We start from the raw sequence: 14,663 nt of genomic DNA, 5'->3' as shown, positions 1-14,663 counted from the left end.
AAGGCATGATATTAGCAATATGCATGACATGTTTGGATAAATTTAAGAAGCCAGTTTACTGAGATGTTTTGTATATGGAAGTAAGAGATTATAGTCGGAAAGGTGGGGATCATGAAGAAAAGGCTAACATTGAGGTTTCATGTCTCATCTCATAGGTTACCATTTGAGAGGAAAAGAGATTCATTCCTCCTTCATGTTCCCATTGCCTCTTGCACTCACCTTAAGCTCTGTATACCCCATCTGTCCCATTGGAAGTAAGAAGAATTGAGGGTCAGATACACATGTAAACCTAAACAATGTCTGACTCCTCCACCAGAAAATAACCTTCCCTAACAAGGCACCTTGTCCTATGGTTTGGTTGCTTTGGTTGTTCTTTGTTTCTATTACACCTGTGCCTGGCATAGTGGCAACACTTTAGTAGATGCTCAGTATATGTTAGTTGAATGAATGAACGAACGAACGAATGAATGAATGAATCACCTTGTCACTGGAACTGAAAGCAGCTGAAAATCCTTTGCCTGCAGAATACACTTTTGATTTAAAATACAGTAACACGCACAGCTAAGCAAAGCAAAAAAAAAAAAAAAATGAGGTACTTTGCCATTCAGCAACAAGACTCACAGGCTATCTTAGCAGGTAAGTGTAGATCAGTGAGAATTCATTTTCAGCTTAGTCCAGGATGAGTATTGCAGTACTCATTCCCCTTATGTTTGCATGCACCACCATGAAATTTACCCCGAGAGTCTTTGAATGTTTCTAACTGGAAACAATGGCTGTGTTGGTACTGGCCCAGCTGTTTCACTGCCTGGCACAGAACCTTGCTCACAGCAGGTGCTCTGTAAGAGTCAGTGGAATGAAATGACAGAAGAAATAAGTGAAGAAATTCCATGAGTTTGCCTGCCTGTGGCTCAGGCTTTCTGACATTTGAATAGGACTCCCTACACAGGGGAGGCTGTGATGATTGAAACAACCCAACTGTCTGCACTGGGTGAAGATTTCCTCCAGGCTTTCACTGTGACATCTCCAGGGAGGGACTCTCAGAGCCAAGTTAACACTAATTACCCACCTGGGGCTGGGGGGGGGTGGTGGCTGTGACTTCTGCTTCAGCTCCTTTAGAAGTGGGAACAAATGGGATTTAGACAGAAGAGAAACTGGGAGGGGGAATTTTTCAGGTGAATGTGAGGAATCAGGTAGGAGGTGAGGAGGACAGAAATCCAGCCTGAGTGCCTGCAAGCCAGGAGCCAGGCCATCCCTCATGCTGTGCTGGGTGGAGCTCAGCTGCAGAGCTTGGAAGTGTCACCTAACTCTTCTGCAAGTGCTCCCTGGTCATCAGAAGGCTTGTAGACACATTCATCATCTTCTTCCCTTCCACCAATGGCCCATTACAGTTCTCTGCAGAGTGATTCATTGTTAGGGTGAAAATCCTAGGGAACTACATTCACACACACACAAAAAATCTGCTCTCTGGCTCCAGTCAGAACTCCCCAGCCCCAGGAGACACATCTTTTCCCTCCTATTCTTAATCGTTTTGTTAAAAGTGATTTGTCTGATCATATACTACATATGTTATCCCAGAATCTCTGTTGTTGTCCTGGACTTTGAGACTGTTGAACAGTTTTTCCCTAGAGTGTTCCTATTTAACTCTAAATAGGCTGCCTAAAGTGCCTGAAATAGTGAAGCAAATATGATGGATGCAACGTTCTAGAGGGAAAAAATGCTACCGTATATATAAATATATATGTATATTTATGTTTTAAATTTGACTAAAATGGTATTGCCTAGATATATTTACACAAATCAATTATACTGGATCAGTAAAAATTTTCAAAAGAAACAAAAACCAGAAAAGAGAAGAGGGAGTAGGGACTTAAATAGTATAGATAAGTATCTGGGTATTGCCTTCAAAAAGTGTAGTTCCAGGAAAGAGTAGAAGATGAGAGGAGTGAATTTGTCCTTCACCCAGGCAACCTCAATTCTGTGAGCCCTCGCGGTGTGAGCATCTTGTAGTGGTGAATGGAATTCTAGTGTTTAAAGATTTGCATTTTTCATAGAACGTGACATCCTTACACTAATCTTACTTTATCTAGTACTCAACCGAAGAAATAGCCATCTGACCCAGTTTTGAAAAAGACGGTTTGGCTTCTTGAAATATGGTATGTCGTTCTCACAAAGGGAAATTTTCTAAAGGATTTTCAAGGGTAATCTTGACTGCACATAATTTTTGCTTCTTACGCTGATTTTAGAACCCTACCCCCATGTGACTGTACAGTAATCTCTAAGCACCATGGCATTCCCAGTAGAGCCACAAAGGTGATTCTTCTTTGTTGGAGATTAAAACGTAAGATATATTTAATCAGTGGGCTCACTGCTGTTGCAGTTAAGGAAGTAGAAGGACATTGTAATAAGTTCTCTAAGGGAATAATGATTCCTTACCATGAAAATGGCTAACCCACTGCCCTCATCTCTGCTGAGAACGGAAGAACAGGAAATGGGCTTACAATATTGCAAAAAGGATGTATTTCAGATACTGAGATGGTTTCTTGAGAGAGATGTTTTATGTGGAAACCTCTTCTTATGTGGAAACTGTTCTTTTTAAGTTCATTCTGACCGGGGTAGTTTATTACCAGCATTTCTCAAAGTGTGTTCTAGCACTGCACAGGACATTAAGAGGGTTTCCTCAAAATAAGGATTCTGTCATTAAATACATTCCAGGTCATTTGAGAGGTGTGGATTTAGACATATGAGGGTGGGTAGATAAATTGTTCAGACTTGTAATGACCCCCCTCAGAGCACGATCTAAAATTTTTCTAGCTTACCATATCCCAACCTTCAAGAATGACAAATCTTCACAGTTATCCTTTAGCAACACCACCTACAGAAGGATTCTTTTGGAACATTTTATTTTATAGAGAGTTTCTAACTAGTCAACAGTAAGAGCAAGAGGTCTTTGAAGGAAAGTTATCTGCTTACCTTATTGACTATTGATTAAAAAGAAACACAAAAGTGGGGTGCCTGGGTGGCTCAGTCACTCAAGCATCCGACTCTTGATTTCAGCTCAGGTCATGATCTCGGGGTCGTGAGATCGAGCCCCATATGGGGCTCCTTGTTCAGTGGGGAGTCTGCCTGAGGATTACTCTCTCCCTCTCCCTCAGCACCATCCCCCACTCGTGCGTTCTCTCTCTCTCTCTCTCTCTCTCTCTCACACATAAATAAATAAATCTTAAAAAAAAATAAAGGAGGCACAAAAGCAAATAGGAAAGGATAAAAGCACAGAATGAGGCAATATGTTGTCTGTGTGACAATTTAAAGTGCATCAGTGCCAACATTGTGTTGCTTATGGGTGAGGAGAACTTTCCTGTACATTCTAGGAGTAGTTAGTTGACATTTAATACACTCTCCTCAGGAGTCAGTTCTCTTGAGGGGCTTCTACATGCTCTTCCAGTATTGTCAAAATTCATACCAAAGGTTTGTTCTTCAGTGTAAGGGGTAGTAGAAAATAATTTTATACTGGTGAAGTAGGTGCTGGCCAAGATAGTGGTTAGCTAAGAAGATTGTACAGGAACCGTCACCCTTGAATGAAAAAGATCTAAGACAAGCCAGCCCAGCAGCCTTACGGAGCCAGAACCAGGCTCTGTTTGTCCCTGTGTCTCCACGCTTCACAAAGGCTCTGGGCCCAACCTCACTAGGAGGTAGACTGCTTTACCTTGGAGTGTTCTCCTTGGAGTGTTCTCCAAGTGTACATTGTCCTCAGAGGGAGATTTCCAGACAAAGTTGTCTAGGAAATCCGCAAGGCTGAGTGAGGACTTCCCTGAACTTACAAGAGCAGATGGTGGAAAGCTGTTTTTCTACCTGCTTGCTAATAAATGTTTGTACTTCAGCTGCATTTTATCCAAGACTTGCTGTCAGTGTTACATCCCATCTGGCTCTAAACACCAGGGACCACTAGTGTTTGCAAAAAACCCCGTAACCTTTAAGAAGCCAAACTGGCTTCGGTTAATTTTCAGCACCAGGACACTGGTATTTGGTATTAAAAAGTAACCCAATTAGAGGAATATCTTTGAGTCAGCCTTCTTGGAATCACTAGAAAAATCTAATCATTCAAATCTCTCACAATCTCTTTGACGTCAGTAACTTTGGCCAGTGAACTCTAATCATCTCTGTATACATACTATATGTAGACAGACATAGACCCTTATTTTACAAGATCTTTTTTTGGTAATAATATAATGCCAAATGCTGCTGAAAAACAAGTTTTACTCTCGCTTTTAGCCAAAGATATTTGTTTCTACCATCCTGAAGGAATTTTCTAGGAAAATATGACTCCCCGTTATTGATCACTGGGTTGTCTTCACCACATCTTCAAGTCTTGTGTGGATCATATAAAGTTTCCTCTTTCTTGGGTATACTTTAAGATTTAAGTTGATACCATGTGAGGGAAAGCAGTCCTTTTATGAATGCACCGTCCGTGTCTTGATGCATGTGTAAGTGAATGTCTGCTGAGCTGAAACATAAGGATTTGGTGCCACTTTTAAACACAGGCCTCCTTTTTCTAGCCATTGCTACATTTTATTAGTCAATTACAGTTGCCCTTTTAAATGATGGAGGTAGGTTGTTGGAATGCATATTTAATTATGGAGGAAGTGAACTATTCTTTCAAGTGAGTTATCTGTGAAAGTAGCTTTTTAAACATCCCTTAAGAAGCAAAATAATCTATCACACTTTTATCACCATATGTCTCATGAGTAGGAAATTGGGTCCTGTCCAAAGAGATGCAACATATTTTGATTATAGAAGATATTTTGCTTTGCATGCATACAGGATGGATAGCAGGAATCAAATCTACTATTAATAGGAGTTCCTCCAGAAGCTGTTATGCAAGTAAAGCTTTCTCTTCCTTTTAGCTGCTAAAATAGAAGCTTACTGGATTTATTGTTACTTTCATATGTAATGAAATAAGCCAAAAATTTCTTGCCATGTTTGTTTGACAAAGTATGATGAGCATTTGACTACCCTCAGGAGATACAGCTGGATCCACAAAATATGTGGATCTTCACCAAGTGAGTGAAACTTTGTGGATTATATTTGGTTTATTTTCTTTATTGATTTCAGACTCCAGAGCAAAGGCACCATCTTCTGGGTGGCAATCAATAATAAGCAGCAGAAGAGTGAGATAGCATGTCTTGTAATTTCATAAATATGCTGATCTTAATTTGCCTTCACCTGTCTATCATTGGTGCCTCTTAGGGGGAAAGAGTTTGGCCTCGGAAAAGCAAGTTTCAAAAACGGCTGGGAGAACAGAGGGTACAAGTCTACTTTTGTCTCCTGGCTATTTCGTTTCTTCATTTAAATTATATCAGTGAATTTTAGAGCTTATGAAAGTCATGAAATGAATCACCAGCTTGAGCCAAATAGAATGTAGGCTGGCAGTCACGCTGTTGGGTTCCTGAAACAACCATTTTCTGCCCCACTTCAGCTTTGTCTTGTTGCTCTCAGAAAAAATGAAATAGGTCATCCATTCACGTCTGCATTTGACATAATATATGTGGCCTGTGCTCACACCATGGGAGAGCTATCCTAAACCTCTCTGCAGCATGGTGTTGTGGCAGTTTAATCCTAAATCAGGGACACAGCCAAATATGGAATCATTAGTGAGATATGGCAGAAGTGATCCAACCTCTCAGAATCAGCTTTTAACTTTATTTTTTACCTTAAGACCGGCCTGAGATTCTCTTGCCCCACATTGCCATCCCAGTCTGTCTGTGTATGTGCCCATGTCTGCTTGTATCTGTGTATCTTTCTTTCTTCAGCTGTGCCCCCATGCTCGGGAAGCTGAGTCAGGAGTAAATAGACGAAGGGACAGCCAGGAGCTTCCAGGTTACACTCAACCCTGGAGCTGGAATTCATCTGCAGTAATTTATAGCACTGGAAAAAACTGGTGCTCTTCCATTAGCTGCTCGGGACAGATGCATGGCTGTGCCAATGGCCACTGAGTAACAATCTGGGTTTAGACCGAGTCACCTTGGAGAGTCTTACAGGAATATTGAACGAAGATACAGTTAACCCTTGTACAATGCAGGGGTTAGGGGTGCCTACCCCCCCCCACAGTCAAAACTCCGTGTATAACTTTTGATTCCCCAAAAACTTAACCACGAAGAGACTACTGCTTCCTGCCCCTTCAGATCAGCGCTCCCCACTGGAACGAGGGAGTGGTAACCTTCACCTGTCAGAGCTCCCACTGTGGAATCTCTCCACTCTCTCCTCTAGCCCCCCAGTGGCCTCACGTCCCAGGCAACATCGTTCGGATAACCTCCACTTTCAGGGCCAGAGCAACCTTTGCATCCAGCTCCGCTGAGCTCTGAGCAGTAAGCCTCGTTTGTCTCATTTTAGAGCTGAGGCACCTGAGTATGCCTGCTCAAGGTGACCGATTGTGTATTAGTGGCAGGGCTATGATTTGAGTCTGGACGTCGACTCCTGGCCTGAGGCTTCACTTTCCGTGTATGTGGGACCCTCCAGCAGCTCCCCATTGCCTCTAGGTAAAGGTCAACTCCACAGCAGGTCACAGAAGACCTTCGTGATCTATCTTCTGCCCACACATCTAGTTTGATTTCCGGCCATTCTTCCCTTGCACTTTATACTCTAGAAGTATCGAATGGCTCTTAAATACACTGGGTGGCATTTGACATCTACTTGCCTTGTACGTTGTGTACCTTCTGCCTGGAAAGCCCCCAGCCTTGACCCCTCTCTCAGTATTTTCTGCCTTGTAAGCATTTATTCATTTTTCAAACCCAGATTGTCACCTCTACCACGATGCCTCTTCTACTCAGTTTTCTCCCTTGCTTGGTATATTTATTCACTTACTGATTTATTCAACAAATATTTCCAAGCACCCATTAAGTGCCAGGCACTGAACTAAGCACAGACCATGCACCAGCGAACACAGCTGCCCAGCTCCCTGCCCTCCTGTCTCCTGGTCTCCTGGGGGGGAGACATTTTATAAAGACAGGAAACACACAGATCAATGTGTGATTGCAACTGAAATGATTCATGAAGGAAATAAAGATGCTCTTGGAGGCTGAAGAACCTGGTGGAGGAACAAGGAACACGCGGTGCTGTGAGTTTTCAGTTTGCACGTTGGTCCTCTGGAGGAGGCTGGGGGCTCCTTGACCCTCACCTTCATCTTCCCTGTCCCCAGCAGCGGTGAGCTCCGCGGGGGTCCTGCCCCCTGCAGGGTTGGGAGAGGGAGGGGGAGGCGGGCAGGCACGGAGTTGGGTGTCTGCAGGTCACCTGACACCTGCCTCCTCCCAACCTAGGGGCTCCTGAAGCAGAATTCATGAGGAACACTGGACAGGACACTCATTCTCTGGGGTTTGTTTTCAAATTTGTCAAGACTTATTTGTTCTTCAGCCTTCTTACAAAGGGAGGGTTTTTTTTCAATTTAAGTACTTCGAATTCTTGAACTAAAGGTGCTTTGTAAACTCAAACTATAAACTAAATCACAAAGATAGCTTGCAGCTTTTAAATAAAATGATTTGCACTTCCTTTAGTTTCTTTCAATATCAGTGGGGCATAGAAATATAACATCTTATTGTACTCATTTAAGATGAAAGCTTGTTATAGTAGTTTTTATTTGTCTCTCCTTTTTGTTTTAAATCTAAAGGGTATTGTTCCTTTGAGTAAAAAATGGCATCATTACTTAGAGAACTATTAATTATTTAGAGGAAACTATCCAAATTACAGTTGTTCATGTGGAATCACTCTCAGAAACTTTATTATTCTATACATTATAGTCAGTAAAGCACAATTTTTAAGTACAATTCAGGTAACAAATAGTCCAAGATGTTTAAGATCTTTTACTTTGTATACTTAAAGTATTTGTAGTTTGTATTGGGAGTCTTAGTTATATTTTTGAAATCTTTTTGTTTATTCTTTTATAATTATTAATAGCAATAGGTTATTTAAAATGTTCATAGGAAATATTTGAAATTATAATATGGAAAGTTGTATATGGTTTTCTTATTAAACATTTTTTAAAAGAAAAACAAGACCACCCAATATATTAAAGTCTACTTTAAATAGACCTACCTTTAAGTGCATCTCATCATATACACACAAGGAAATGCAAACTACTTTTCACAGTGTCCATTAGAACATATTAATAATAAACAATTTTTTTCTGTTACTTATAAATGACAGGAAAGTCTTCACAAATTATATAGACAATATCATAGACAGGTGTTTTCTCAGTTTAATGAATAATTATGATTTTTTTTTAATAGAGAGAGAGAGCATGGGGGAGCAGGGGCAGAGGGGGAGAGGGAATCTTAAGCAGGCTCTACGCTCAGCACAGGGCCCAATGTGGGGCTCCATCTCACGATTGTGAGATCATGACCTGAGCTGAAACCAAGAGTCGGTTGCTTAACTGAGCCACCCAGGTGCCCCTGAACAATTATAATGATTTCTGATTTTAAAAACATGTCATGGAACAAATACTTGCTTACTGGCTTAATTTGAGAAGTGCTAAGAAAATCTTCAGCTCAAATAGTCTCCTTCACTGGCACCAAATTTTACCATTAGCATTTAATTTCTTTTATGCTAAGGTTTGCTTCTCCTGATGAGCTTTGTTTTTTATTGTTAATGTTGCTTAAATGTGTTCTATTTCAGAGAGGACAATAATTAAATCCTCCATGATGCCTTAGTGAGCTTGATTCTATTAAGCTGCTTTGCTCTCTGGAAACCAGTTGCGGGGTGAGGGGCCACAGAGATTCTGAAAGGGACCAGAACCAAAAAGTAGGGTTGCGGTAGGGCTGGCCTAGAACAAGGAGTAATGGTCACTGATCCTGTGCAATTATCAGAGGTTTCTGGGTGGCAAACGTGTGCCTTGCCTCGGTCTTTCAGCCCGAGGGCTTTCTCTGATGAATTCAGCACACTGATCAAAGGGTTTGCATTGGTCTCGTTTATTCATTCCGTCAATGAGAACTTGAGAATGAAAGAGATGGTTAAATGCCGACTGAAGTGAAATGTTTAAAAAATTAATTTGTCCTTCACTATTGTGTGTTTCAGAGACTGGAGCACAAGGAAGTGTTAGTGGGCTTGTTGTTCCTGGTTTTCCCGTTCATTCCAGCCAGCAATCTCTTCTTCAGGGTGGGTTTTGTGGTGGCCGAGAGAGTCCTTTACATGCCTAGGTAATTATTGCTCCTGATTTCCTCTTTACGAGACCTGCCTTCCGTCACCAACATGGATAGTTCCAGAGGGACGGTCCTTTGCGTGTGTCACAATTAGGTCCTCGTGTTGCTGAGGCGTGTATTACCTCCGCTTTCACAACAGCCACAGGGAGGTCTGGGCGAGCTCACGCTTGCACCTGTTCACTCCGGCTCACAGCGGCTTACCTCCAGCTGGGAGCTTGACGGCTAAATGGGAAGTACTGACTTGAGTATATTCGGGATTCCAGTGGCAATCATTTACCCCAATATCTATGTTTCATTAAACGTAATTGTAGTAATTGTCTAGAAATATTTGATTTGCATAAAATTATTAACTATGTTAAGTAGTACGATTATAATTAATTTCTTCCTGTCTTCTTTCTTTCTTCTTTCTTTTTCCTTCCAACCTTAGGAAATAATTTTTTTAAGTTTTTCAGCTTTAATTCTAATATGTACAGTGTTGTATTAGTTTCAGATGTACAAAGTAGTGAATCAACACTTCCACACATCACCCGTGCCTATCACAAGAGCACTCCTTCATCCCCATCACCTATTTCACCCATCCGCCCACCCACCTCCCTTCTGGTAACCATCAGTTTGTTCTCTATAGTTAAGAGTCTGTGCCTTCAGGGCGCCTGGGTGGCTCAGTCGTTAAGTGTCTGCCTTTGGCTCAGGTCATGATCCCAGCTTCCTGGGATCGAGACCCGCATCCGGCTCTCCACTCCGCGGGAAGCCTGCTTCTCCCTCTCCCACTCCCCCTGCTTGGTGTTCCCTCTTGCTGTGTCTCTCTCTCTCTGTCAAATAAATAAATAAATAAATAAATAAATAAAATCTTAAAAAAAAAAAAAGTCTGTTTCTTCATTTGTCTCTCTCCTTTTTTTTTCTTTGCTCATTTGTTTTGTTTCTTGTTTCACAAATGAGTGAAATCATATGGTATTTGTCTTTCCCTTACTGACTTGTTTTGCTTAGTATAATACTCTCTAGCTCCGTCCATGTTGTAAATGGCAAGATTTCAGTCTTTTTTATGGCTGAATAACATTCCATTGTGTATATACACCCACATGCTACATCTTCTTTATCCATTCATCTATCAATCGACATTTGTGCTGCTTCCATAAATTGACTATAGTAAATAATGCTGCTATATGAAATAAGGCAGTCAGAGAAAGACAAATACCATATGATTTCACTCATATGTGGACTTTAAGAAACAAAACAGATGAACATAGGGGAAGGAAAAAAAAGGGAGAGGGAAGCAAACCATTAGAGATTCTTAACAAGAGAGAACACACTGAGGTTGATGGAGGGAGGTGGGTAGGGGTTGGGCTAGATGGGCGATGGATATCAAAGAGGGCACTTGTCAAGCACGGGATGTTATGTGTAGGTGATGAATCACTAAATTCTACTCCTGACACCTATATGTTAACTAACTAGAATTTAAATAAAAATTTGAAACAAAAAATATGCTGCTATAAACAGGGGTGCACATATCCCTTTGAATTAGTGTTTTCATATTTTGCAGGTAAACACCCAGTAGTATGATTACTGGATCCTAGCGTAGTTCTATTTTTAACTTTTTGAAGAACCTCCATACTGTTTTCCACTGTGGCTGCATCAGTTCTCATTCCCACCAACAGTGCAAGAGGGTTCTTTTTTCTCCACATCCTCACCACTTGTTGTTTCTTGTATTTTTTATTTTAACCATTCTGACAGGTGGGAGGTGAGATCCCACTGTGGTTTTGATTTGCATTTCCCTGATGATCAGTAATGTTGAGCATCTTTTCATCGTCTATTGGCCATCTGGATAACTTCTTTGGACAAATATCTATTCATGTCTTCTGCCCATTTTTTAATTGGATTATTTGTTTTTTGGGTGTTGAGTTCTGTAAGTTCTTTATATATTTAGGATACTAACCCTTTATCAGATATGTCATTTGTGAATATCGTCTCCCATTCTGCAGGTTGTCTTTCAATTTTGTTGATTGTTTCCTTTGCTGTGTAGAAGCTTTTTATTTTGATGTAGTCTCAATAGTTTATTTCTGCTTTTCTTTCCCTTGCCTCAGGGGACATATCTAGAAGGAAGTTGCTACAGCCAATGTCAGAGACCACGCTCTTTTCTAGGATTTTTATGGTTTCAGGTCTCACATTTAGGTCTTTATGTGTGGTGTAAGGAAGTGGTCCAGTTTCATTCTTCTGCATGTTGCTGTCCCAATGCCATTTGTGGAAGAGACTGTTTTTTTACCATTAGATATTCTTTCCTGCTTTGTGGAAGATTAATTGACCATAAAATTGTGAGTGCATTTCTGGGTTTTCTATTTTGTTCCATTGATCTATGTGTCTGTTTTTGTGCCAGTACTGCCTTGATCACTACAGCTTTTAATATAACTTGAAGTTTGGAATTGTAATACCTCCAGCTTTGCTTTTCTTTTTCAAAATTGCTTTGGCTATTCAGAGGTTGTTTCTTTTTTATTTGATGTAAAAATGAGAAATAAGCTAAGAGAGTGGTATGCTTAAAAAATGCTAAAAATAAGAACTGTGTGACAGGATATGTTAATTAGCAGGACTGTAGTAACCATTTCACTATATAGATAGATATATCAATCAAATCATGTTGTCTGCCTTTAAATGTATGCAATTTTTATGTAAAAATATATAAATAAATGGAAATTTTGAAATTTTTAATAATTAAAATAAATAAATATAAAAATGAGAACAATATCAAGAAATCTCCCTTTGAGAAAAAAATGGCATAAAAAGTATAAAGAGCATTCAGGCATATAAGATTACATAATGCCACTTAGCTCTAAATATTTGAACTATGCTAAGTCTTGTCTGTTCTCTTGTCTTATTCAATTATAGGCATTCCAAGGCAATATTTCTTTCTGGATTCTTGGAAATTACCCTGAATCAAGAAACAGAGTGTTCTGCCAATTATCAGTTGTGTGTCCAGGAGAAAGACACTAAGTTTCTTTGGGCCAGGTTTTCTCATTTTTTAGAATCAAGGCATATGATTAAATAATCTCTGAAATTATATCGTTTTAGAAATGATGTATAACAATGCCCAGTATCTGAAAGTCAGTGATTATAAACCAAAGAATTATAAAGAAATTATTATTCTTATGACTTTGAGCTAGCAATAAAAGTGATCAAAATTATACATTTTATTAGAAATGGATTTCAAAATTGTGGCTCCCCTAAGAACAAAGTACGTAATAGCTTTCTTGAGACATTTCGAAGTCTTATTTTCAATTGACTAAAGGAGTAGTCCGTTCATTTTGTGCCTTATAAGGCTTCAGCACAATTTGAGAAGCAGTTAATTGCTTAATAAATGCTATTCAATAAGATTAAAAATATGTCCATAATCCTGGGTATTCTGTATGTGCCCTCACTCTCTCCATTCTAACTTCAAAAGTGCCAAATATCACCTGCCTCCTAACTGCACTTTGAAATCTGTATAAAGGGAATGGGAATGGTTATTTGGTATTGGCTACCTGCTTTAGCACTGCAGAGTTTATGGTCAGAATTTCATCAGCCAAATACATGGGAATAATCTTTTATTCTGATAACAAGTGCCAGTTTTATGGGTGTCCTTTTTGAATAAGAAGACATATTTATGGCTTAAATTGACCCATTACAAATTTCTTGCCCTCTTATTTTTATCCAGAAGGAGACACATAATTTGATGGCTCCTTTTTCATGTTTCAGTCATATTTCAAATGGCTAAAATTTCTTACAGTTGAAGTTGAAATAGTTAATGAGAGATGTCAAAATAAGTAATACGTTCTGATCTTTCATCCACAAGCCAGAATAAGATAATTTATTCACTTTAGTACAAAAGTGTAAATCCCAAGCTAACCGAAAACTTGAATGGGCTGGAATAAAGGAAAAGTAGACAGAATTAGCAAAGGCAGAAATAAAATGTGGGATAGAACTTACTAGAATAATTGAGAATACAGATGGAGAAACTGGATAAATAATTGGGGAAGAGGAAAAACTAAAAATGGCTATCAACTTAAAAAGAGATGTTCTTTATACTGCACAATACCTAAACTTATAGATATTTGAGACATGAAGAATTTGAAGAATGGCCTTCTGTTATTTTCTATTGTGAGTAAAAATTTCCATTCATATCTATCAATATAAAGTGAAAAACTTTAATCAAGTAAGAATCTTAATAAAAATGAAGTTCCATATTTATTTCTTGAGAGACAGTGTGAAGAATGTTATATACAATATGTGAGATCCATTCTGATGCACTATCTGTGCACGTGAATCTCTGATGTTTCGGAGTCTCTGGGAAAGAGAGATGCTTAATTGGTACTGAATCTAGTTCCTGCCAATGCCACATCATCAGCAAAGGCATTTTTTGTTATCAGAAACTTAGTTTAGCAAATGTAATCAAAAGAACACTGAACTAGCTGGTAACCTTGGAAAAGCATTGAAATTTGCCAAATTACCACTCCGATCTGTAAAATGAGATGGTTGACTTTTTTGGTGACTTCCAAATGTTGGTTGAAGGAACACTGTGGACTGTCGGTCCGTGACTGATCGGTGGCCACGTGGAAATTAAAGGAAGACAGTGTAGCGAATTCTTCATAAAGCTGAGTCTCTGCAGTTTTTAAATTCTGAGTTTATGTCTGTTCTACTTTATTGCTGTTAGAACTTCCTTTCGTTTATGAAATGATAATAAAGGCAAATGGTTGTTGTATTTATTAATATCCTTATTTTGGAAAGTTACATTAATTAATAATTATTACCATTCTTACTTAACAACCCCCTGACAGTACTCCCAGTCTTTTTAAAAAAATTTTTTTTTTTAAATTCTGGTGCCACAAGGTTACATGATTTCTAAGATTTCATTTACCTCTAAAGTTCAATCATTTTGTGATTCAAAGTATTGTAGAGAATAGGTAGGTACTGGGCAAGGTTGAGCCATCTGATGGGATATGAGTCATTCCAGATTTTAAGGAGTCTAAACCACAAAAAAATCATAGAAATCCCAGAAACCAGGCACAGCCTTGATGCTTTGTTTGGCATTCTCATAGAACTACTATACTAGAGAAGCAGGAAAAGCAATGTGGCCTTGTCAAAAAACTTTCTACTAAAACACTAGCAAATATATCAGGATACAATTTCACAGTTCTGAAATGTAGTGCACCTGTGTGTGCATGACTATGTACATAGATATCTGATGGCTCCTGGTCCTGAATCTATTTGTCATGCATTCCTGTCATGGCTACTTGAAGCACAAAAACAAGTCTCTATCTTCATAACATAAGAATTATTTGATAAGAATGGCAAGAGGAAAAGAAAAAATTTTTAATCAGGTATAGAATTCTGCTGCCAGAGGGGGCGGAGCAAGATGGCAGAGGAGTAGGAGACCTGGATTTCGTCTGGTCTCAGGAATTTAGCTGAATAGAGATCAAACCATTCTGAACACCTACGAACTCAACAGGAGATCGA

At 39.3% G+C, this 14,663-nt stretch overlaps 1 protein-coding gene across 1 annotated transcript in view; it reads left to right on the top strand.

The window, feature by feature from the left end:
* The window catches only part of LOC141370179 (protein O-mannosyl-transferase TMTC1-like), a 69,099-nt gene that overhangs the window by 38,688 nt on the left and 15,748 nt on the right, over positions 1 to 14,663 (top strand). Inside the window, exon 3 of the mRNA XM_073878014.1 lies at positions 9,061 to 9,182. Within this exon, the coding sequence (XP_073734115.1) occupies positions 9,061 to 9,182 (122 nt within the window). The remainder of the gene's footprint in view (positions 1 to 9,060; positions 9,183 to 14,663) is intronic.

Source organism: Callorhinus ursinus, unplaced genomic scaffold (genome assembly GCF_003265705.2).
Source record: "Callorhinus ursinus isolate GAN/ISIS: 27379988/994484 unplaced genomic scaffold, GSC_fseal_2.0 scaffold27, whole genome shotgun sequence".
NCBI lineage: Eukaryota > Metazoa > Chordata > Mammalia > Carnivora > Otariidae > Callorhinus > Callorhinus ursinus.
The sequence above is the reverse complement of the archived record's forward strand: the minus strand, read 5'-3'. Positions and strand labels throughout refer to the sequence as shown.